Source organism: Haemorhous mexicanus, chromosome 2, assembly GCF_027477595.1.
Source record: "Haemorhous mexicanus isolate bHaeMex1 chromosome 2, bHaeMex1.pri, whole genome shotgun sequence".
Lineage (NCBI taxonomy): Eukaryota > Metazoa > Chordata > Aves > Passeriformes > Fringillidae > Haemorhous > Haemorhous mexicanus.
The window spans coordinates 72,336,575-72,359,650 of NC_082342.1; the positions used below are offsets into that span (position 1 = coordinate 72,336,575).

Below are 23,076 nucleotides of genomic sequence, written 5' to 3' on the forward strand. Positions count from 1 at the left end.
TCAGCCCTGGTCTCCCTCAGACACTGTCTAGATAACAGCATGAGTAAGAGATACACAAAAATCCATTACGACCTTCAGAGATATGAATCTCAATGCTTTAAGTAGAAACTGACTTAAACCCAAGAAAAATCTTGAGAACACCTTCCACAGGGATGAGGTGAGGAGATTATCAGTTAGTACCATATCCAAAACTATTCACAAGAACTAGCCTTTAGTATGTTCACACTGTCTTGGCCAAGGATCCAGCCACTCCATCTATCCAATACAACTAAATTTAAGAACTACATTCGACTGCTAAGCTTGTCAACAGCCATTCTGTATTTAGCTTTCTACTTGGCAGTGAAACTAGGGTCCCACCAACCAGATAGACAAGGGTCCCTTTATAGTATAACAATGATCAAAGCCAAAGAGTTATCTTATTGTAAAAGCACAAGTTTCTGTCACCAGACAGAACACACAAACTAACTACATTCTGCAATATTTCTTCAAATTTCTAACTTGGCTTTCTTTGTTGACAGTGGGTTGATAAAGTCATGGACAGGACAGAACTAAAACTTCTTATACCAACTGAAGAAAGGACTGAGAAATTCAGTTTGGACCACAAATATTTTACTGTTCAGTGCTGAGAACAGAAATGAAGATAAGCTCTTTCTATACCATAGTCGGAAGCTGCATTACTTGAGATAAGCAGAATAATCTGGTAAGTTTCCAAAAAGTCAATACCAAATGAATAGATAGAGGGTTTGCTTCACCCTCCCAAAGCCATCTGTCTTGAGATACAGTAACTACATGAGGTTTGACAAATAGGGATAAGATGGCCAAGCAGTTGTACAGTGCATTTGTATATAAGGACATTCAGCTGACTAGAAAGTGTTTTCACTGGATATTTCAGTGGTTCTGTCCTTCAGAAAAATTCCAAAACTGAGCTCTCTTTACTGACTACAAGCCTTCACACCTGCAGCAAGCCTTCCAAGACAGTAGCTTAAATAGAGAAATAATAGCTCTCTAATAGAGAAAGAATGCAGCACAGCAGTATTTTAAAATAGCACTGCTTCTGCATAAATTTATTCTCTCTAAAGAACAAAGATATAAACTTTTTTATTAAGTTCACTGTGTGGTTCCCATGCATTCAAAGTGATTGAAGGCAGGGGTTACATGGGGAGAAAATATGAATGAAAACACTTATGTATCATTTATTACATTTTCCATTATGGAGGAATTTTCAGAGGTAACTTTGGAGTCCTTAGAATGCTCCCTTTCTCCTTTAGCCAATATGGCAAACTCTGCAGCACTAGTCTCTGTTTGCTAGATGCAGATCTCAAAATTTACCTCTAAGACCAACATGCTTAGCTACACTTGAAGAACTAAAAAATGCTGTTCACATTATTTCCTGTTGAACATTAGCACCACAAGCAGTTGAATAAGGTTAACATTGGTATCACAGTCACTAAGATACAGTAAACAGACAATACTGGTCTACTATTAAATCCTCTAAACAAACACATTGTTAGTCACACTTAGGTGTTCTTGCATTTCTCTCAACTGAAGTTACTCTCATTTTTGAGTCAGGACTTTGTCAAGTTAGTTACAGGCTTACCTTGTTGCGTGTTTTTACTTTCAGTTTAGTCTTCTGTTTTCTTTTCAATTTTTTCTTGCTAAAAAGTTTCTTACTTCTGAAAAAGAGAAAAAAAGCAATGAGAACAAAATAAATAGACTCCCTTCTGTACCTCATGGTAATAAGCACAGAGGGAAAAAACATCAGAAGCACTCAATTTTTTTTCTCATAGGCAAAGGGAATAATCACAGGTAGAATTTCAGAGTATAAAGCAGAATACAAAGCACTTAAAATTGTGTTTTCTTAATGTTCCACTGAATTATGGACCTTTACTCTCATCAATTTAAGCAGAATATATGCTAGGAGAGAAACAAGTCCCTGAGCTTTCTATTGTCTTGCCCTATTGTTTCTTTTACAAGTTCATTAGTGCCATAGCAATGCTAGAAGATAGAATTAATGACAATTCTCAGTAAAACAACCTGTTAGCACAGAATGTTGCCTTGTGAAGTCTTTATCACACAAAGATTCAAGCCTTCCAAGACAAAATGTAAGCTTTAAAAATATATCATTTAGCAGAAGATTCAGCTGATGGAAGAAACGGCACTTTCTTTACCTTTTGTTTGGACTTTTTCCACCCTGACTTTATAGACTTAATGTCCATCTCTTTACATTACAGATCTAGCTAACACACACTTCTCTAAGCTCATTTAATCCTCGCCTGCCCACACCTCTTTTTCTCCTCCATTTTATTACCCAGAGGGAAAAACAAACAAACAAAATAAAACCCATCATACAAGAAAGACAACATATGCACACATGCTTGTTCTGCCACCATCACTGAGATTATTTTGAAATGCATGTTTTTAACCTACTGTTTTTTCAGATTATTAATTCTACAAAAATAAAGAAAAAAGTCATATGTAACCTATGCAGCATACAGCTCACCTTACATAGGACTTCAAACAAAAGCTACTAACATTCCTCTGTACCACAAACTTTACTCAAATAGCTTACAGTTCAGATTAGTTGAAAAATAAAAAAACTATTATATCTGAAAATCCCAGGCAGTGAGTCGTTGCATTTTCAGTAACAGACTAAGAATCAGAAGAATCTTAATGCTTTATTCAAACAACTTTGTTCTAAATAAAAATACTGTGGTTCTAAAAGCATAGTGGTTACTGTCCTGTACATCATTCAGACTGCAAGCTCAAACAAAGAATTCCTGCAGAGAATGGCAAGAAAGCAGCCTCCTAGAAACTTCACCACTTTTCCCCTCTTGACCTATATTAAGAGGAAGGTATGTTCCTCAAGACACTTCCTGCAGAAACAAACCAGCTCACCACTTTGCTTATAAGGAACAAACACCATTATCCTAGAGTTAAAAGAACTGATTCAGTGAGCAGTGAGCAGGAATTCCCTCACCATCCCCAAAAAAGTTACAGCTTACAAAGAGAATGGAGATGACTGCTCAAGGTTCCCCCAGCAGTAAAGTTTCAATAGGTAACAGTATACAAGCTATTTAAGAAGCAAGGAAAAAAACTTCATATAACCTTTACTGCTCAAATTTCAGATATCAAACTCCATAGTCTAACTCACTATTTAGTTTTTCTTTAATTAGACATGTTTCCTTATTATCATTTCATGCAGTTAATTCTTATTCTGCTGTCAAACATGAAGAACAGTGCAGCCCTTTCCATTCTGCAGCCACTCCATCTTCTGCTCCGGACCTAACAACCTTTTATGAAACTTGCACCCTAACTTTCAGTTTAAAAGTCCTGATGAAAGTATCTTCTGGGCTCTCTCAGTCCATACCACACATAAACCATGCTGACCAAAGCTGAAAACAATACTTGGTGTTTGCTGTTAGGAAGAGGAAGAAGAAATGTCTCATATGCCTCCAAGGTCACATTTAAACAGCATTCCAGGTATTATTTGGCAGCTCCACAGCAATATGGCGCAGCAGACCTATTTACCACAGACTAGCTTGAAAACATTTCCCTGCAAACCTCAAAATTGAGCTTCCAATACTCTTTTTCTATCTGTGCTAATAATTATGCCTTTTAAACACAATATGATTTGGACTTACCACAGACAACTTGATAAGCATAGCTTTTCCCTTTTTGTTTTAAAAAATACTAATTCAAGTTGCCAAGACATTTCAAATTTAATCCTTCCTGCCAAAATCCTTGAAAACTCTCCAAATTTGTTACAGTCTGCAAACATTAAAAACACTTTTTCATCTTGTAAATATTTCACTGGACCAATCCCTGTAACTTTTGCAAGTATTTCTTCACATTTACGAATACATCTGAAAAATCCCCAAATTAAGCCTCTCCCCTCCCGCCAAGACTGGGCTCATTTCCATAGTAACAAAACCTCTGCCATTTGGCAGATTACCTTCATTTGTCATGACACCTACACAATGTTTTTTCCAATCAGCAAACAGGAAAGATCAGCAATGGGTTTACTGATGGTGCTAAGATCTCTCTCATTCATACAACAACCATTAAAGTCTGACTGCTCTACTGTGGCACTCTTTATCTTCAGCAAGTTTTGGGCTTGAATAATTTTACATGGAAACAGTTTGGGATAAAAATGCCGTAGTAAGAATCCACAATTATGTCCCTGTGTTTTCTAAAAACGAAACCTCAAGGAGTTGGGAAGTATACTTTCTTCCATTTCCAAGCAACCTTCAAAAGAAGGAAGCAATTAATTACTAAAAAATACCTCATCACACTAATTTTATAAATAGTTCTGAGCAACCTACAATGACTATGCATAACACTAAAGTATTCACAATGTATCTGCACATAACAAAGATACATATGATTGTTCACAGTTCTACTGTTACATACCATAACACTAAGACGGTTTTAATATTCAGAAAAAAAGACACTAAAACCATATACCAAAAAACTAAGGTGTTTTAATATTCAGAAAAACATGGGCAAATATATTCATGGAAAACAATGTTAAGCAGATTATGAGCCATTTCCTGTCGGAAACCACATGTGTTAATTATAACCACAACTCCTCTACTACCTGAAGATTAACAAGATCTGATATAGCTCAGCTGGATATTTTTTAGCTAAATTATTAATTACATTGCTGGTTAACAATTGTAAGCTGCTGCTAGCTGTCATTTGTAAAGGCCTTGGTACTCTGTGCTGACAATCAGCTTCTGCTGGCAAAAGGTCTTTAGCCTTCAACTTCTATCTCAGTTGTTGATACCATTTAGCTCACAGAAAATAAACACTCATTTTCAGCAAATCTCAGGCAGGCTTTCTGCAAACTGCTTCAAAGCATTATAACACTGGAGACCAGATTTTGAACGGGACCACAAATCAAGCGCAAGTCAAATGAGCACAGAACATAAAGACACCTTGACAAAAAAATACTTGTGGCAAATGGACAGAAAGAGAGAGTGAATGGTGCTATTACAGCCTTTACATAAAAATCTGTTAAGAATAAAATAAATAACAAAAATCTTCAACCTTGGAATATGAAATAATTGCCTCAAATCAAAGGCAGAAATAAAAAAAAGGAGGGGAAAGGGAAAGGCGGGCAATAACCAGTGCTTGACAATTTAAAACAGGTGAAATGGCTATTTAAATGATTGCAACTTCTAATCAGGCTTGTAGCACCTGTAGCAGGAGAAGTAAAGGCATGCTTTAATTTATTTGTTCTAAACCAGATGTAGCAATAGCTAGTACATGGACTATTTGATGCATTATTAGAATAACACTGTTCAGTGTCTCAACACCACTGCTCTTACTGTTTAAAAGAGATGAAGAAATGCAAACAGAGCATCTTCCCTCAAGGTGCAACTGTAATTGATAAGCTTAAATTTGAGAGGGAAGCTTTCCATGCTGAGTGTGTGCTCCTCCCCTCAATGCTGTTACTGAATTACTCAACATAGGCTAACCTTATGTTAGTGTTACACCTGCATAATATCTTCTAGACTACATGTTACATGAAGTGTGTGTATAATGAGTGGAAAAAATATTATTCCGTCTCTGCCGCTGAGGCAGAAAAGGAACAACAAAAGCCTTATTTAAGGGCTGTCTGACCTAAAACCTTTGCTTCTGAAACATGGTACCAAAGACAATGGTACCTAGTACAGTATTAGACACAGATCTGCTGTTGAATCTTTGAGTACACTTTTGAAAAATTTGTGGAATTTAGTAAACCACATGCTAACACATGCTCAATTTTTTAAGACTTCCAAGTGACTTTAACTCAGTGCATTTGTCTAAACTCGCCTGCTCTGCTTCAGGGGCTACCCATCTTTGGGAAGAAGTATACTGTTGACAGGACAGGTCTAGCCAAGAGCTGCTGCGCTCAGACAAATGACAAATATATTCTGTTACTCTGTTTCCAAAAGTGCTAACTCAACACAGTTACCTTAAGGATTCAAGGGCTTGTGGAAATTTGCTTTTGAGGCAGCAGCCACTCAGTAAACATTGAAAATGAAACAGTCAGGTTTGTGGTATCAAACAATTCTTTTGTTTCCTCCATTAGGTGAACTACTGCTGCTGGTGATCAGCTTGGTTAGACAAGATGAAGGAAGCATTTGCTTCTGAACAGCCCAAAGTGAAATCCCAAACTCAGATTGTCAAGGGCATCACAACAGCAAGCCATTATCACTCATCATGTAGTGAGGAATGATACACTTATCATGTAGTCATCATCAAGTTTGAGGGTGTTTCATCACAGCATCATTTTACTGGATGCAGTAGCAGTGCAGGTGAAGTTCAGAAACCTGAAAGAAAGGAGCAAGACAACCCTAGACTTCCTAAGAACAGACCTCATCAGTCAAGAACAGCCTGTAGTTCATCAGTCTTCCTTGAAGAATCCACAGGATACAGTTCCCTGGAGAGAAAAGAGTGCAGAAGAGCTCTCCAATGCCAGCAGTTTGGGGGAGCCGACTCATGTTCTACACACAACTTGCAACGCTATATCTGGAATACCACCGCAAGCTCTGAGTGCCCCAGAACAAGAAATACTTGTTTACTGGAGTGAGTCCTGAGAAAGGCCACTAAGATGGTTAAAGGACTGGAGGTTCTGTCATATGAGGAGAAACCAAGCAAGCAGAGATTGTTTAGCTGTGAAAAGAGAAAACCTGTGAGGGTGGGGGTGGAAGAGCCTCCATGTGAATATCTCCACTTCTATCTGATGGGAGAGAGCAAAGATGATGGAAACATTCTTCTAAGCAATATCCACTGACAGGCCAAGAGACAAAGGAGAAAAAAAAAAAACTTAATACAGGAAGTTCCAACTATACCTAAGAACTGTAAAAATGGTCAAAAATAGGAACAGGTTGCCCTGAGAGCCTACACATTCTCCTTCCTTGAAGATACTGAAAATACAATTGGACAATGTTCAGAGCAACCTGCTCCGGTTGATCCTACTTTGAGCGCTCAACAGTCTCCAGAAGCCCCTTCTAATTTCAACTACTCTGTGATCTTCACCGTTTGCTTATAAAACAAAGTAAAATTTGACTGTACAATAAAAATGCTTCTGCATTGTGGAAAGAGTGTATTTTTTCTCATTCTGAGTTTTGCATTTCTCCTGATATCATGCCATGTTTCTGATTATGCTTCCAAGTAGAGACATACTGAGCTTTTCATCTGTTCACCATCTGGATCAGCAAACAGACATCAAAATCAGGCATAGGAGCAATTTCTATGGGAATTAGTCAGCATAATCAAACCTACAACAGTATACAAAGCTAACAAGAGAATGAGGGATGAAAGCTACCTTATCACACTTAAAATATATGCCTGCATTAAGACAATCCAGTCACTTGAATTGATCCACACTTTCTTGGACACAACCAACACCCACAGGTACATTAAGAAGGGCATGAAAAAGAACATGCCTATATGCAACAATCAAGAGCTTCTCTGTGCAGATGAACCAACACGAGCACTGTACAGAATCTTTAACAAGACTTTTTTAAAAAAGCTTGTGCACACAGCATGTCACCTGGAAAACTAAAACATAATTTGTCAAATGGAAGGTACTCTAGCATCAGTAAAAAGAGTGTCTGGAAAGAACCCCAAAAGGTGAGCATTTCCGTGTCCTGGTCTATCACAGAACCAAGGGTCCTGGTCAATGACAGGCTGATTGTGAGTCAGCAGTGCCCCAGCAGCCAGGAGAGCCAACCCTGTCCTGGGGCCCAGCATCATCAGCCAGGCAAGGGAGGGCATTGATCCCTCTGCTCTGCACTGGGGTGGCCTCACCTCAAGTGCTGGGGGCAGTTCTGGGCACCACAGTTTAAGAAAGACATTAAGCTGTTAGCATCCAAAGGAGGGCCAGGACGACAGTGAAGGGTCTGGAGGGGAAGCTGCATGAGGAGCAGCTGATGTCACTGTTCAGCCTAGAGGAGACTGAGGGGAGACCTCACTGCAGTTACAACTTGCTCATGAGGGGAAGAGGAAGAGCAGCTACACATCTCTTCACTCTGGTGACCAGGAGAGGACTTGAGGAAATGGCATGAAGCTGAGTCAGGGAAATTTAGGCTGGATATCAGGAAAGTGTAGTTCATCCAAAAGGGTGGTTGAGCACTGGAACAGGCTCCCCAGGGAAGTGGTCACAGCACCAAGCCTGACAGTTCAAGGAATGTTTGGACAATGCCCTCAGGCACATCGTGTGACTCTGGGGGATGGTCCTGCGCAGGGCCAGGAAGTGGACATGGACCCCTGAGGGTCACTTCCAACACAGCATATTCTATGATTTGAGTTAAATTCCACTGCATTCCCAACATCTCTATTCCCTGGAGAGATATTAAACACTGTCAATGATCACACTCCCACCATGTCCTCTGAAATCCTACTAATAGAAGGTATTTTTGAGGTATTTTTTAAATTGTCTTTATGGCAATTAAATGCTATTTTTCATATCTTCATTACAGGAAAATCAGTTTATTTTTCTCTTTTTCCACAATTGGCTTGATTTTTTTCCAAGTCTGAGGAAAAATGAGTCTTCTGACAATTAAGCAGTCTCAGTTCAGCCTAAGTCATAACTCATTTACATCATTACCATCTAATTTCACTATTCTCTCATAGTAACCAGTTCTTTTCCAGAAAACAGTGGGGGAAAAAAAAGTCCCACAATGCTGAAATACAAAGAAAAGGTCAAGAATTAGTTCAGGTTTCCTACAGAAAAGAATCTCTCACAATTTTAAATAAAATTCTGAAACATTCCAGCAGTAGCATGACAACCTCTGAATCACAATCACTTTATACTTTTACAGAATGTGTAGAATCTCTCATGAGGTACCTTTTACTCATTGCTGGTTTTACATTTTTGTTTACTGGTTTTGTAGTGGGATTTTCTGAAGCTAAACATTTACAATCTTAACTATATCTTATCTTCTACAGTTTTGCATCCTCTGTTAACTTTTTCATCTACAATCTCAGCTCCAATTCTGAAATTGTCAGAGAGAGACTATACAGTTCAGGACCTAGGACAGATCCAGATGCAGAATAACAGCTACTGCTGGTTCTCACAGGCTTCCCCCTCGACAACCATTCCACAGCATCTCTCCAGGGTGGGCTCCTGTGCAGTTTGAAATCTACTTTACAGTTGTTCTATCTAGAACAGAGGCAACCAAATCATCAGGCTGAAAGCAACACACCTAAAAATTCTAGCTGAGGAAGGATACAGTCTAGACAATGTACAACAGGAACAACAGATGTTGCTTTTCTTACTTACACCTGCTTGAAAATCATAGAAACAAAATGCCTGACAGGTCCCAATTAAGTCACTCCAAAGCTTTCCCTTTTGCAGGCTGAACAATCCCAATTCTCTCAGTCTTTCCTCATAGGAGAGGTGCTCTGTCTCTCTAAATATCTTGGGGGCCCTCCCTTGGACTCCAGCAAGTCCATGTCCTTATTGTAATGGGGACTTACCTGGATCATGTCCAGCCTCTCACCCACCAGCACCCCCAAATCCTTCTTTGTGGGGAGCTACTCCATCCGTTCATCCCCAGCCCATGTTAATAGTGAGGGCTGCCCCAACCCAGGTGAAGCACCTTGCACTTGGCCTTGATAAACCTTTTGAGATTCCTGTGGGCCCAAGGGAATGCTTCCAGGTGCAGGCCCAGGACTGGAGTAAGATCTCTGATATACTCATTCATCTGCTATAATAAGACAGACCAGACCTGCACCAGACTTTCCTGTTGTACAGAAAACCAACAAGAAAACAAGGTATTCTTCTGATGAAATATAACAATGTCCATTTTTAAGGTTTTTTCCTTCTCTTCTGTAAACAAGTCATCTGACACTTGATCACACAAAGAACAATACTGTCATGAAAAGCAACTTAAAGGCATCTGCAGCCTCTGCTGGACTTCCTTATTTCTAGGCCATTTACTCCATTCTCTGAATTGCTCCAAAACAGTTCTTAAATTTGTAACTGAGCTTCAAGGCTTAACATCAAACACAGAGAACTACAGCTAATAAATATTAGTTCACTTGTCAGTAAGAAACTTACTATACACACATGTCATTGCCATAGAAGTTCAACTGTAAGAGCTTCAAAATAAAGTAAAGGGAATCCTAAAGAAAAAATGGTTATCAAGTCTGCTCAGAAGGCCTGAGGAGATCTCAAAATTGTGGGACCATCTTACTTTAAAGGACATCCCGACTTGCTGTCAACAACTGAGAAGCATCTAGCAAACAGCCAAAGGGGAACAAAGGAAAGAAGTTGTTCAAGAGACATTTGGAACATACAAGCAACTGCTCACATGAAGGAGTTGACATTGATAAAAAACAGAACAAAGCAAGTGGGCAGAGCTTCAATGGCCTAACCTATAGACAGAGAAGAGGTTTTATGACCAGAGAGCTGAGCATCAATAAAACTACATAGAGGCTGCAAGTTGGCAAGGAGATGAAGAGATACTATGTGAAAAAAAGCAACCAACAAACCTTGATGTAAAACATACTGGAGTTACTGCTTGCATACTCCCTATTTTGGTACCTCTCCACATGTACATAAGCTTCAGTGTTCAGCAGTCTTATTTCTATGAACTGGACAGTTACTTTTTTTTGAAAGCAGCTACTTCTTTTAAGAACCTTTTCAGTTCTTCTCACATTTCCTTTACTCATATCAAGCTATAGCATGAAGATCTGATACATGTTTCTAAAAATATGTTTGTAACAAAAAGAAGGGTGAGGACAATCTCCATCCTGTAAAGGATGAAGAAATTGTGGAGGTACTTAATCCCTTCTTAGTCTAGTTGTGTTCTCAGGGTATTCAGCACTCATCATCCAAGGGGAAATGATCAGTGATTTACTACACCACTTAGACACACAGGTTTACAGGGCCAGGTGGGATCCACCAAAGAGTACTGCAGGAGCTGACAGAAGTGCTCACTGAACCACATTCCATCATCACTTACCAGCAGCTCTGCCTAACCAGAGAGGTTCCACTTGACTGAAAGTCACTGAATGTGCCACCCAATCACAAGAAATTCTAGAAGGAGAATCCAGGGAAGGAACTAAAGCCCTGTGAGCCTGACCTCAGTGCTGGGGAACTTCATGGAGCAGATCACACTGAGTACCATCCCATGGCACATACAGGACAACCAGGTCACCAGGGCTGCCAGCATGGGTTTATGAAAAGTAGGTCCTGCTTGACCAACCTGATCTCCTTCTAAGACCAGGAGTCCCACTTAGTGGATGAGGGAAAGGTTGTGGATGGTGTCTATCTGGCCTTTATAAAGCCTTTGGACACTGTTTCTCACAACATGTCTTTGGAAAAACTAGTGGATAATGGCTTGGGAGGGGACTCTTTGCTGGGTTGAGGCCAAATGTGTGAGGTTCAACAAGGCCAAGTGCTGGATCCTGCACTTGGGTCTTGACAACCACTTGAGCACTACAGTCTGGGGAAAGGGCTGGAAAGCAGCCCAGCAGAAAAGGGTCTGGGAGTGCTGGTTGACAGCTACTGAACATGAGCCAGCAGAGTGCCCAGGTGGCTAAGAAGGCCAATGACATCTTGGCCTGTATCAGAAATAGTGTGGCCAGCAGGGCCAGAGCAGTGATCAGCCCCTGTACTGTGCACTGTTAAGGTCACACCTTGAATCCTGTGTTGAGTTTTGGACTCTTCACACCAAAAAGTGCTGGAGAGAAAGGCAGAGAAAGGCAGAAAAGCTGCTTATGTGCCTGGACAACATATCTTATGAGGATGGGTTGAGACAGCTGGGGTTGTTCAGCCAGAAGAAAAGGAGGCTCAGGGGAGACCTTATTCCTCCACACAACTCTCTAAAAAAATGTTGTAGCCACGTGGGGGTCAGTCTCTTTTCTCAAGTAACCAGCAACAGCATAAGAGATAACAGCCTCAAGCTGGACCAGGGAAGGTTTAGATTGGGTATTGGGGGAAAATTGTTCAGCACAAAGGTTTTCAAGAACTGGAACCCACTGCCCTAGGAGTGGCAGAATCACCACCATGAGATGTATTTAATAGGAGTGTAGATGTAGCTCTCAGAGATACAGTTCAGTGGTGGACTTGGCCATGCTGGGTTAGAAGTGGAACCAGTGATATTAAAGGTCTTTTCCAACCTAAACTATTTAATGATTCTGTACCACAACAACCACCATCTTAAAACACAGCTCTGCTGGAAGATCTGATTGCTCAGTACCATGTTTGTTTCCTGTGACACATCTTTTCAGAGGACAAACTTCATGTTGATCCTGTGTCCTTCTGGTTTAATTTTCTTAAGGATTATAGAATCACATCATTCAGGTTAGAAGGGACCTGTTAAGATAACATTTTATTTTTTTTTACTGTGAGGGTGACTGAGCACTGGCACAGGTTGCAAGCAAGGCTGTGGAGTCTCCATCCATATTCAAAGCCATCTGGCAAGTGGCTCCAGGTGACCCTGTTTGAACAGAAGGGTAGACCAGATGAACTTCAGAGGTCACTTCCAACCTCAACTGTTCTGTGATTCTGTGTCTGATTCTGTCAAACCCTGCTCAAGCAGTGTCAGAGACAGTAAGGTGCCCACTACCACGTGCAGTGGCACTTTTAGTACTACCAAGGAGACATAAACCTCTCAGGTCAAGCATCAATAGGTGTTGTCCATTCTCACAGTGAAGAATTGCATTCTTGGAATGCACTGGAATTTTGTGAATTTGTGCCACATCAGTGCCCTGTCAGGGTGGGGGACACTACTGAGAAGCATCTGGCTCTCCCTTCTTCATTCCCTTCATTCCGTCACTGCATTAACAAAATCACTCCTGAAACTTCTCCAGGCTAATAGTCCCAGCCCTCTCAGCCTTTCCTTACTGAAGAAAAGCTCTAGATCTTTAATCACCAACAATGACCCTGCACTTAACTCTTTGCAGTTTCTCTCTCCTCTACTGGGAAGCCCAGAACTGGACACACCAGATGCAGCCTCACCAGAGATGAGAGAGGAGAGAGCATCCCCTTCAATCAGCTGGCAACACTCTTCCTAACACAGCTGAGGAGGCTGTCTGCCACCTTTGCCATGGCACTGCATTACTGGCACACAGATGCTTGCCAACCAGTACATCAAGCTACTTCTCTGCAGAGCTGTCTCCCAGCTGGTCAGCCCCACAGAGTTAGTTCATCCCTGATGCAGGATTCTGCAATTTCCCTTGTTGCACTTTAAAATTCCGCTCATCCCAAATCTCCAGCCTGGCCGCACCCTCTGAACACAAACACAACCATGATGTATATGAGGAACTCCTCTGTTTTGCACCATATGGGAACTTGCTGGGGGGACAGTGTCCCAGCATTCAGGCCATTACTGAAGATGCTAGGCAGCATTTGCCTCAGTATCAGCTTCTAGGGTACATGACTGATGACTTTGGCTGGAGTGTCACAGACCACAAATCTCTAGGCACAGTCACTGAGCCAGTTCTCAATCTACTTCGCTGTCCACTTATGTAACCCATTCACTGTCAGCCTGTACATGCTGTGGGAGGCAGTGTCAAAAGCCTTACTCAAGTTGAGGTACAGCACATCCACTGCTTTGCCCGCCTGTATCTGTAGATTGCCTGCAGTTACCTTTCACTAAGGCCTGCAGATTTTTAAGGAATTCAGCTGTAAGAATCATTAGAGTGGGAAACTGTTCGGCTTGATAGGTGGACCTCAAAACAGCACTGAGAGCACAACCAATATCTTCCCTAAATAATAAAAACTTGGTATTTTTTGATTGCTGACGATATTATCTCAGATAACATCAAATATTTAAAGTTATTGGTGTTTTTATTTAGTAAGCCTGAAATTTAACATTTTTGTGAAATGGACAATAAGTCAATGGTCATTCAAAGAGCCATGTGTATGCTCTCCAAGACATTACCAGCTTACACACTATCTTCTTTAAATAATTAATCAAGCATTCTGATGTGAATTTTCATCCATGCCAATAATAAGAGGAAAGTCAGGACTTAAGCAGTATATCTACAAATGGAAAAATCATCAAAATCCTGTCCCCTTAATCCATAAATCAGGGTAAGGAACATCAGCTGCAATCCAATTACCACAGGCTTAGAGGAAAACATAGGCAGAGTAGTAGGACAGGTTTACTCTGCGCTTCTAAGGCACCTGAAAAGAAAAGGTTAAAAAAAGTCAGAACAGAAAAACAAAGGCCATCCTACTCATTGATTTTCCAGTTGGGATTTTTATGTGCTATTGTTGGTGAGCTGAAATTGCACATCTTTTTAATCATTACTTTAATTTCATAACTGAGGACTATTTTACTATGACAATAACTTTCTTAAAAACTACCATTTTTCTGAAAGCCAAAACTCTGGAGGCTTAAGAATTATTCCAGCCGCTGGAATACCCTAAGGCCTCTCCAATAATGATAGAAACAAATACTACAGGTTCTAAAAAGGAAATTAAAACCCAACTGCACAAGTAAAATGTAACTGATTTTCATTTGACCAGACAAAAGTGCAAAATAGTATCTGATCCCTTTTGTTACTGGAAAGGTTTTCAAAATAGCATAAATCTGTCTCAGATAAAGAAAAGCAACTTAAAAGAAAGCATGCCTCCAGAGTGTTCTCCACACAAAAGAATGGCTCTCAGTACAACCACTGACAACTGGAGTTTCTTTTCTGTAATTATCTGATTTTTCATTATTCATTTTAATGCTGAGTATGAAATTAGATCTGCAAGAACACGTGCAAGAAAACCCTTATTCCTCAAGTTTGTCAATGCAGATGAAAGTATTTATCCTTAAGCACTTCTAGGACTTTTTTTTCGGAAAGTCATTCAACCACAGCAAAGATGACAAGATCTGCACCTTTGGCCACTCTCATATCTAAACACAACCACCAAAATTAAAGTGTATATATAAAGCTATCTTACACAGAATCATATCAGCAGAATTTTAATTTAGCAATTATGCTACATGAAGTCAAGGAAAATCTGTACTTATTAAGAACAAGCCCATTACGAGTGGTTAATGACAGTGTAACATCTTTAAAGTGATTACTGTCAAAAGCAAACCAAAGAAATTTCTAATTTAGTCTGCAACAAATAGCAGAAGACAACTGCAAACAACTGAAAACTCACCAGTTGATAGCTGTCTACCCTGTATAGCAGTATATTCTAGAAATAAAAGTGGATAGAGAATCGATTGGTTTGAAGAGAAAAGGAATAGAGACATGACTTCTCTGAAAACATACAAGCATAATGAAGATATATGAGCACATCTGTTGGAAAGAATTATGCATTGGCCAGTGGGAGAGAAAAGCAAGGCCAAATCAGATAGGAAAGTCACAAGTGACTACATGTAACATGGTGAAACAAAATAAAGAAGAGGCTGAAATAACAAAAATAGAATAAGGTATTTATTTAACCATAACCTCATCTCAGTGTAATGTAAATGACTGGCTGCAGATCTGTATAGACACAGCAATAGAAAAGATGAGCAATGTTACCAACTGCAACAAGGAACACAGCAGAGAAGTAAGACTTCTGTTTTAATCCCATTAAAGTTAAAACTCTTAGCTACAAACTTTTCTAGACAGAGATCATGGCCAAAATAATCTTAACACCATGGCACCTGTGAATTTCAACTACAAGCAACAGACTTCTACTTTTTGACCTTATCTGGCTTTGGCTACTATAAAAATTTTCTTCCAAGCAGCTTGTATCATGCTTGTATGTTTTGGATTTGTGACGGAAACAGTGCTGGTAGCACACCTGTGCTTTATCTGTTGCTGACTAACACTTGGACAGGCTGAACATCAGCCTGCTGATGGTAAGGAAGGAATAAATTAATTCCTTGTTTTGCTTTGCTTGTACATGCAGCTTTTGCTTTACCTACTTAACTGTCTTTACCTCAGCGCCCGAGTTTTCACACTTTTATCCTTCCAGCTGTCCCCCATACCACTGCAGGGGAAAATAACCAAGGAGTCATGTGGTGCTCAGCTGCCCACTGAGGTTACACCACAGGCACCCCTTCATAGCAACTATAAAGTCTTTTCCAAGAGTTTTAAACCCATTACATATGACAATAATGCTTGGAACACAAGCCTAAAAAAGGGAAGAAAATGAAAACAAGGAACAGCGGTAATCTAACCAAGCATCTCTAGTTTCACATGGGGACCAGGACACTCAGTTTTTGATTTTTTTAATAATGCATACAACAGGTATAAATTTAGATTTATTACACTAATAATAAATTTTTTCTCAGACCCAAATCATAGATATACTAGATGCAAAGAAATAACTATCATTCAGTTTAAGTTCATCTAATTAAGTTCATCAACACCTTCATCAGTCTGAAGGGAATGAGCTATAACATGCTATATACTATAACATATAGGAATGTGTCTTTTGTTGACAGAGCGACAAAACTATCTTTTGTCCCCTTAAAAAGGAAAGAAGCTCAGAAGTTTCTCTCTTTGATTAGGTGAAAAAGACGCTTCATAGGACTTTGGGGACTTCGCCTCCAACTTAAGGATAGCTAACTGGATAGAAGCTAAAAAGTCCTACTTAGGCAATTTACTAGAAAAAGAAGAGAACAAATAAACTAATCACTTTTGTGAGGTGTTTTACCAGGAGCCAGAACTTCTTGCACCTGGCTCAGTTTTTTTTTTTTGTTTTTGTTATTCTGCCTTTTATTAAACCTTTTTCTTTCTAACATTACAACAGAAGCTATCTTGCTGATTTTATGCCTCTAAAAGCAGCTGAGCTATCTTAGGTGAGTAATAAACCTCCAAGAGCTTATGAGACTTGGCTCGAGGAGGCTACTATTACTATGATACACTAAGAAAAATAATATAAAGCACATCACTATGCTTTGAAACACTAAATCTAAAAGTACAGAAACCATCTGCCTTAATGCAGTCACAGCATAAGGAGCCTATTCTCCTGTGTTAATTTCTAGTATTCATCCTTTGAAGGGGCACAATGGTAGGAACTGGCTGTGAAAGACCAAAGGAATAGACCAGCTTCAAAATGCATTTACAACATAAAGTTAATAGGAGTACTATTCCACTTACCACCTGAGCACAAAGCAGTGTTTATGGCAAGCAAAGTAAGAAAGAAAAGACAAAAAGGTAACCATGTGTTCAAGTAATGCTACAAGGGATCAAGTTTTCAAAGTAAACAAAGGATTAGGAAAACAGTTTGCATAAAGTACCTTGAAACTGTGTTATTGATACATCCCATGTGCTTTCTATAAAGACATAAACAGTCTTTATCTTTAAATCATGGGTTTGGCAAAACATACATAGTCATATGTCAGGAGGAGAATTTACTAAAAAAACCTCTTCAAAATATTTTGGCCAGAAGGGAATTATAATATGGGAGGAAAACCAAAACTAAACCCTGACAGCTGATAGTTAACACAGCAGAAAAACAAATTCAACATCAAGTTTCTAAGTATGCAGGAAACACATTTACTACATTTAACATGGCCAGCAGTGAAGAATGGTAACTTATTAAATTGCTCCAGCCCAGTCTTAACTGCCTCAACTTGCTACCCAACAAACCATCAGTGTGCCAGAGCAGATTGTGTAACAAACTGAAACTTTAACTAGCATGTCCTCTCAGTTTAAACTAAAAAATACAACATCCAAAAAACCCACCACAAACCGTGGATTCATGTTTTAATTTTTCCCATTACTTAAATAAATTATTTTTTATAAATGCACACAAATAAAATGCCCATTTTAAGCCTCTCAATGTAATGTTATTGGTGTCTTTCCAACTTCTGTTACGTTCCTACACCAACACTGAACAAATACAACCATGTTAGACTAAGAGACAACTAGAGGTTTTTAAAAAAACTACTACATAAAACTGTTCTCCTTAACAGAATATAAGGTAAATATTTAAAAATATACTGTTTTAGTCATTTGCTAATCCCCATTAACCAACAGGGCAAGACAGTATTAAAACATTACTATACTGCAGCTAAAAAGCCTAGAGCAGAGAGCAACTCTCATCACCTCTTCTAATGCACTGCTTAATCTAAGACTCAACAGCACATCAATTTCCCAATTAAACAGTTTTAGTTTACACAAAACTTGAACTTTGTTTTGTAAAATTACATCTACAAAACACAAGAACTGAAAAACAGATAACAAACTAGACTAGAATATTGCAGTTGGAAAGGAGCTATGGAACAAACCTTTGCACAGGAATAAGCAGGAAAATGGAGTAGGTAATGTAACACCACTATAATTTTACTAGTCTTTGTACACATAACCTTTATTTTTTTAACTAAGTAAATGCTTCCTAACTTTTTGCAATTATTATTCCATATTAAAAGAGCAACAAGTTCCAAACCAAAAAAGCTAACAGCTTTTGTAAAGGCTTTACATCTGAAGAAATTAAGGCTTTCTTGTATACCAGCAAGCAAATTCAAACAAATCTCATACACCAAAATTTACTTAAAAACAGTTTTCAAGAAATCTTTAAATCCTCACAAGGCAAAGCTGAAGCTTCAGTAATATTTCTGCACTAAATTTTCAAGTATATATACTTCAAACATCCCAAATAAGCACTGCTTTACTGAGTATAAGTAAGGGTATAAGGGAAGACTGTAAATTTTCAAAAGCCTAAAGACTAACCTAATGTCCAGAGGATGTATAATTTACAATTACAAGTGTGAATGAGTAACCTACTTTCAAAACGTGCTAAAATCATCTAGTTGAAACAATCTAAATGAAATACAAGTTGGCCGGCTCTTATTCAGCCAAAACAGCTAGTAAAAACAGCCATCTAATTACTAGTTAGTATAAGAAATCTTATATTCCCATCATCACTGAAATTTTCCTGGCCTCAGTGAGGCCACAACAGTAGAGTTCACAATACAAAGAGAAACTTTCTTTCTTTGAAGGATCTAAGTTGAGAGGCAACTTTAGCAACAAAGCAATGGTCATTTTGGGATGAGTATGAAATCACTGTCATTTTAGAGTACACTGCAATTGTAATATAACAATTTCAAGTTAGTCCAAATAATGTAGTGAACACTTCCGCTACAAAAAAGGTCACACTAAAGCCATTATGAATTTATATAGCTATCCACATTTGACAAGAAGTCTCAAAGAACATGCTGAGCCTAACTGATAATTCTGGTAGGACATAAATAGGTGAAAGGACAGTAAAGGGACTGGCAACTCAGGGAAAACCCCCAGGAAGCACAAGCAATAATAGCAGCAATTCAGATGGATAGGGATGTTTGTTAGGATTAAGTTATACTACAGAAAAAGCGCATTTGAAGACAGCAAAAATGAGAACATCAGAAATAGCTTACTTTGCAAATACAGAGCTTTGGTACAGCACTAAAACCAGAACCCACTTGCAGTTTTATCCACCCAGAACCGAGCATACAAGACAACAGTTTAACATGGATTTTTAGTTGAATCAGCCAATACTTCCTACTAGCATTTTACACACTTCAATGGTTACACTAGACATTATGCAGTTATTTTCAAATACTTCAGTGGCCATAAAACAGAGACTATAAACTGAGGCATGCTCAGAGCAGCTTCTTCTTCCAAACCAATCCTGAATTGACAACTAAATTGTCCACTGCTGGTAGTACTGCAGCAGACCCTTAACACTGTTAACTGGACAAAGATAACGGCATGTTAAATCACAGAATTGAATACTTTTTTTTCTGTTTCCTTTCATAAAATTATTAGGTTGGCACGAGTGACAAAAATAAGTTTCTTTGTTCCCGCTTCTCTGTACACAAAAATCTTTGTGCAACCCTTCACCTCACGCTGTCACAAGTGCAATCACAAGGTGAGCCAGATCAGGGAATTAGTCCGGATTACAACAAACCAGTTTTGCCAAGTTAATTTTAACCCAGAGTGAGTCTCTAATCTGTTACTGCAAGACACTACAGAAGTATTATGTCAGCATGGCAGGGGGAGCAAGCATACCAACAACCCATCTCCTGTGGAGACCAGTGTTCATGACACTGCAGCCCGTATCACATGAGGAAATGCAAAGCACTGCTGGTTCTGTTTCAAAGCCAATTACTGCATCCTACTCAACACGTGATATTCATCCCTTCCAATGACAGCCAGCATAAACACCTTGCAAATGTGATACTAATCTTGTGACTTTCAGATAATCTCCACAATGTTTGATTTCCTTGTCTACACAAAAGCATTTTCATACTACTTGCCAGTTCTTCATAAACATTAAAGTTAGGTCTGGAATAGAAGCACTTACTGAGACAGGCACTGGTCACGGCCCATGAAGTACAGAGTATAATTTTGCAGACTTGAAGCAAAAATTCCACATCAACTTATTGCAAATAGGTTGCAAATATCATTGTTCACATTAGTCTTCTTGGAACACATGGAGAATTTTATTACTATTGATAAGCCAATTTGTTTAGCTTTTTTTCAGTTGCTTCAAGTTATTTTTCTAGTCATAAACACTCCTAGTGACAATCTTAGTGATTAAGAGGCTTCAGATTTTCCAGATATATAAAAACCAAGTTAGGACTTCTATCATAACCTATATTATCTTAAGCTCCATTTAATAGCACTGTTTTCTACCATAGCAACTAGATGCAGCCACAGTTAAATTTAAAGCTCTCTTTAGAAAATATTTGGAATTTGTATTAGTTTTGTAAAATGGCATATTTTTGAGCATTTCTGTTTACGTCTACCAGGCAGCTGAAGTATTTTGCAGTATTTTGACACCAATGTGGAGAAAAGGTGGAGACCACAAGCAGTATCTTGACTGCCATCAGTCTGCCACATAAGACAGTGGGGGTAGTGATAGCAGGAAACTAGATAATTATTAAATATTCCACCTCTCAAAAGTCCAATAGACATTGGCTGTGTACACCAGTATTAACTACCTGCCATTTACTTGCCAAAGCCTAATATAACCTGTTTGATCTGTACAAGGAGTCTATCTTCTTCGACTTGACCTCAGAAACATCAATTAAAGGAAGCATTAACATTTACACACACCTAAAGCTAATATTTTCTACAATTTTAAGTATAAGGGATAGCAGTTGAATCATCCTGAAACCAAAAGACACAGAGGACACGACTAATGCAAAACTACAGCTCAAATACAGACCCCTTTGGGCAAAATTCAGACCGGTATTTGAGCACTGAGGAGCAACTGCACAGCTGATTTCCTTGCATTTAGTAGCGTCCTTACACACAGCACTTGCAATCCCGGGATTAAATGATACAAAGCTCAAAAGCGGGAAGAGATTCAATGGAAAAGGTATAAGCAATGGACTAAGGAATGTGGAGTAAGAAATTACTTGCTGGTCTTCAGGGGAGAAAGAAGAGCTAGAGTTTCCCTATCATACACTCTGAAAAGAAGTCGGTAGTTGCAAAGATGTCAAGTACCCACGCTATCAGTCCACGTTTCCAGCATTTACCATAAGCAAATTGGGAAAGGTATGTGCCTTATGTTAGCGGCACTCCTTGACACAGCTTTCTGGGGCGAGGGGGTGGGGGGATAAGCCTTGCTGTCAAGTCCGACTGACAAAAACCTGAAGAAGCCAAGTAGGCAACCTCCTCGTGCTTTACAACCGTTTGCAAACTTGAAACAACGATGACTCAAAGCTCTCCCTACGACCCGGCCACCCACATCACAGCCTGAAGAGCAGCACAGGCTGAGAACACAGGAAGGTGCCGGTTTCATGTCATCCACATCCTCAGCGACCTCCGGAGGGGAACAATGGGGAGCGCCCGGGCACCACGGGTGAGCCCTTTACACAGCGAGACCGGGCACCCCGCCACGGCCTGCAGGGCCGGGAGGATCCACCCGGGCCGGGCCGGGGGCTGCGCGCTAAGGGCGGCCTCCCCTCTCGGCCCTCGAGCTCCGCACCGCTACAGCCCGCAGCCCCCTCCCCGCCCGGGAGCAGGGCAGGGCGGCATTCCCGGCCGGAGGAGCAACAGGCACCCTGCTGCGGCCCCAGAGCCGGCTGGCAGGACTGGGAATGGGAGCCCTGAGGGGCACCATCCGACGGGGAGGGGTGCTCGGGAACCAGGCGGGGCCACACCGCACCCCAGAACCCCCCCCGGCTTCCCCCCAAGGCGCTGCCTCCATCCAGACACCGAGGCCGCCTATATGGCGATGGCAAAGGGGGAACATGACCTAAAGAGAAAGAGGAAAAATAAGGCAGGGTAGCTAAAGGCAGCCCCAGCACACGGAAAAAGCGCCACGGTCTCTCGCTCGGGTAAAACAGCCAGCGGGAGCCGCGGGTGCTCTGCGCAGCCTGTCTCGGCAAAGACCACGGGATTCAGCCCGTTCCGGCAAGCCTGGCCGGAGCGAGGGCTGCCCGGGGACCCAGCATAGGCATTCTCCATCCCCCCGGGGGAGCTGGGCCGCACACTGGGGCGGGCACAGGTAACTCTGCCCCGGAGGGCCCCGGGAGAGGGGGCGGCAGCGCCATCTGCGCGGTACCGCCGGCCAAGCGAGCGGCGGGGCCCGGACGGCACCTGGGCAGCCGCCGGGTTACATCACCGCCTCTTCCCTCCGTCCGTCCCCCCGGGGCGCGGCGGCGCGGCCACATGGCAGCGGGGACACCCGCGCTGCCCGGCACGGGGGCGGGGGGGAGGATGAGGAGGGCGGCTGCCGGGAGGGAGGAAGGTGCACGCGCTGGGCCGCTCCCAGCCGGCGATGGGAGGGGTGGCGGGGGCTGCGCGTCTGGCGCGGGAGGGAGCGCGGCGCGCGTTACCTGCCCGGGTGGCTCCCCAGCTCACGGTCGCTCAGCGCCGCCGTGTAAATCCTCCGGTATCTGTCGGCCAGGGCCTTCCCGGAGAGCAGCAGCTGGTAGCGGCTCCGGCAGCCCAGCGGCGGCGCGGGCAGGGCTCCCAGCCCGCCGGCCGAGCCCTCCTCGGGCCCCATGGCCGGAGCGGCGCCGCCGGAGGAGAAGGAGTAGCCGCGTTCGGCCCCGGTGCAGGCGGCGGCGGCTCCCGCAGAGGCGGCGGCGGCTGCGGCGCTGCTCATCCCCCTCCCCGCCCGCCCCCTGCTTGCGGCGGCGCCGCCTCCTGGCGCGGCGCGGACACAGGCGGCTCCCGCTGCCTTCACCGTCG

General features: G+C 41.3%; 1 protein-coding gene across 15 annotated transcripts in view; it reads right to left on the minus strand.

Moving 5' to 3' along the window:
* The window catches only part of MYCBP2 (MYC binding protein 2), a 169,052-nt gene extending 146,003 nt beyond the window's left edge, over positions 1-23,049 (minus strand). For 14 of the 15 annotated variants that reach the window (XM_059839171.1, XM_059839176.1, XM_059839184.1 and 11 more), the window contains exons 1-2: positions 22,719-23,005; positions 1,598-1,673 (exon numbers count right to left, since the gene is read on the minus strand). In XM_059839171.1, the coding sequence (XP_059695154.1) occupies positions 1,598-1,673; positions 22,719-22,990 (348 nt within the window). In that variant the 5' untranslated portion in view covers positions 22,991-23,005. Of the gene's footprint in view, positions 1-1,597; positions 1,674-22,718 lie in introns of all 15 variants that reach the window. The other variant, XM_059839180.1, reaches the window with a different exon arrangement.
* Positions 23,050-23,076: the final 27 nt, after the last annotated feature.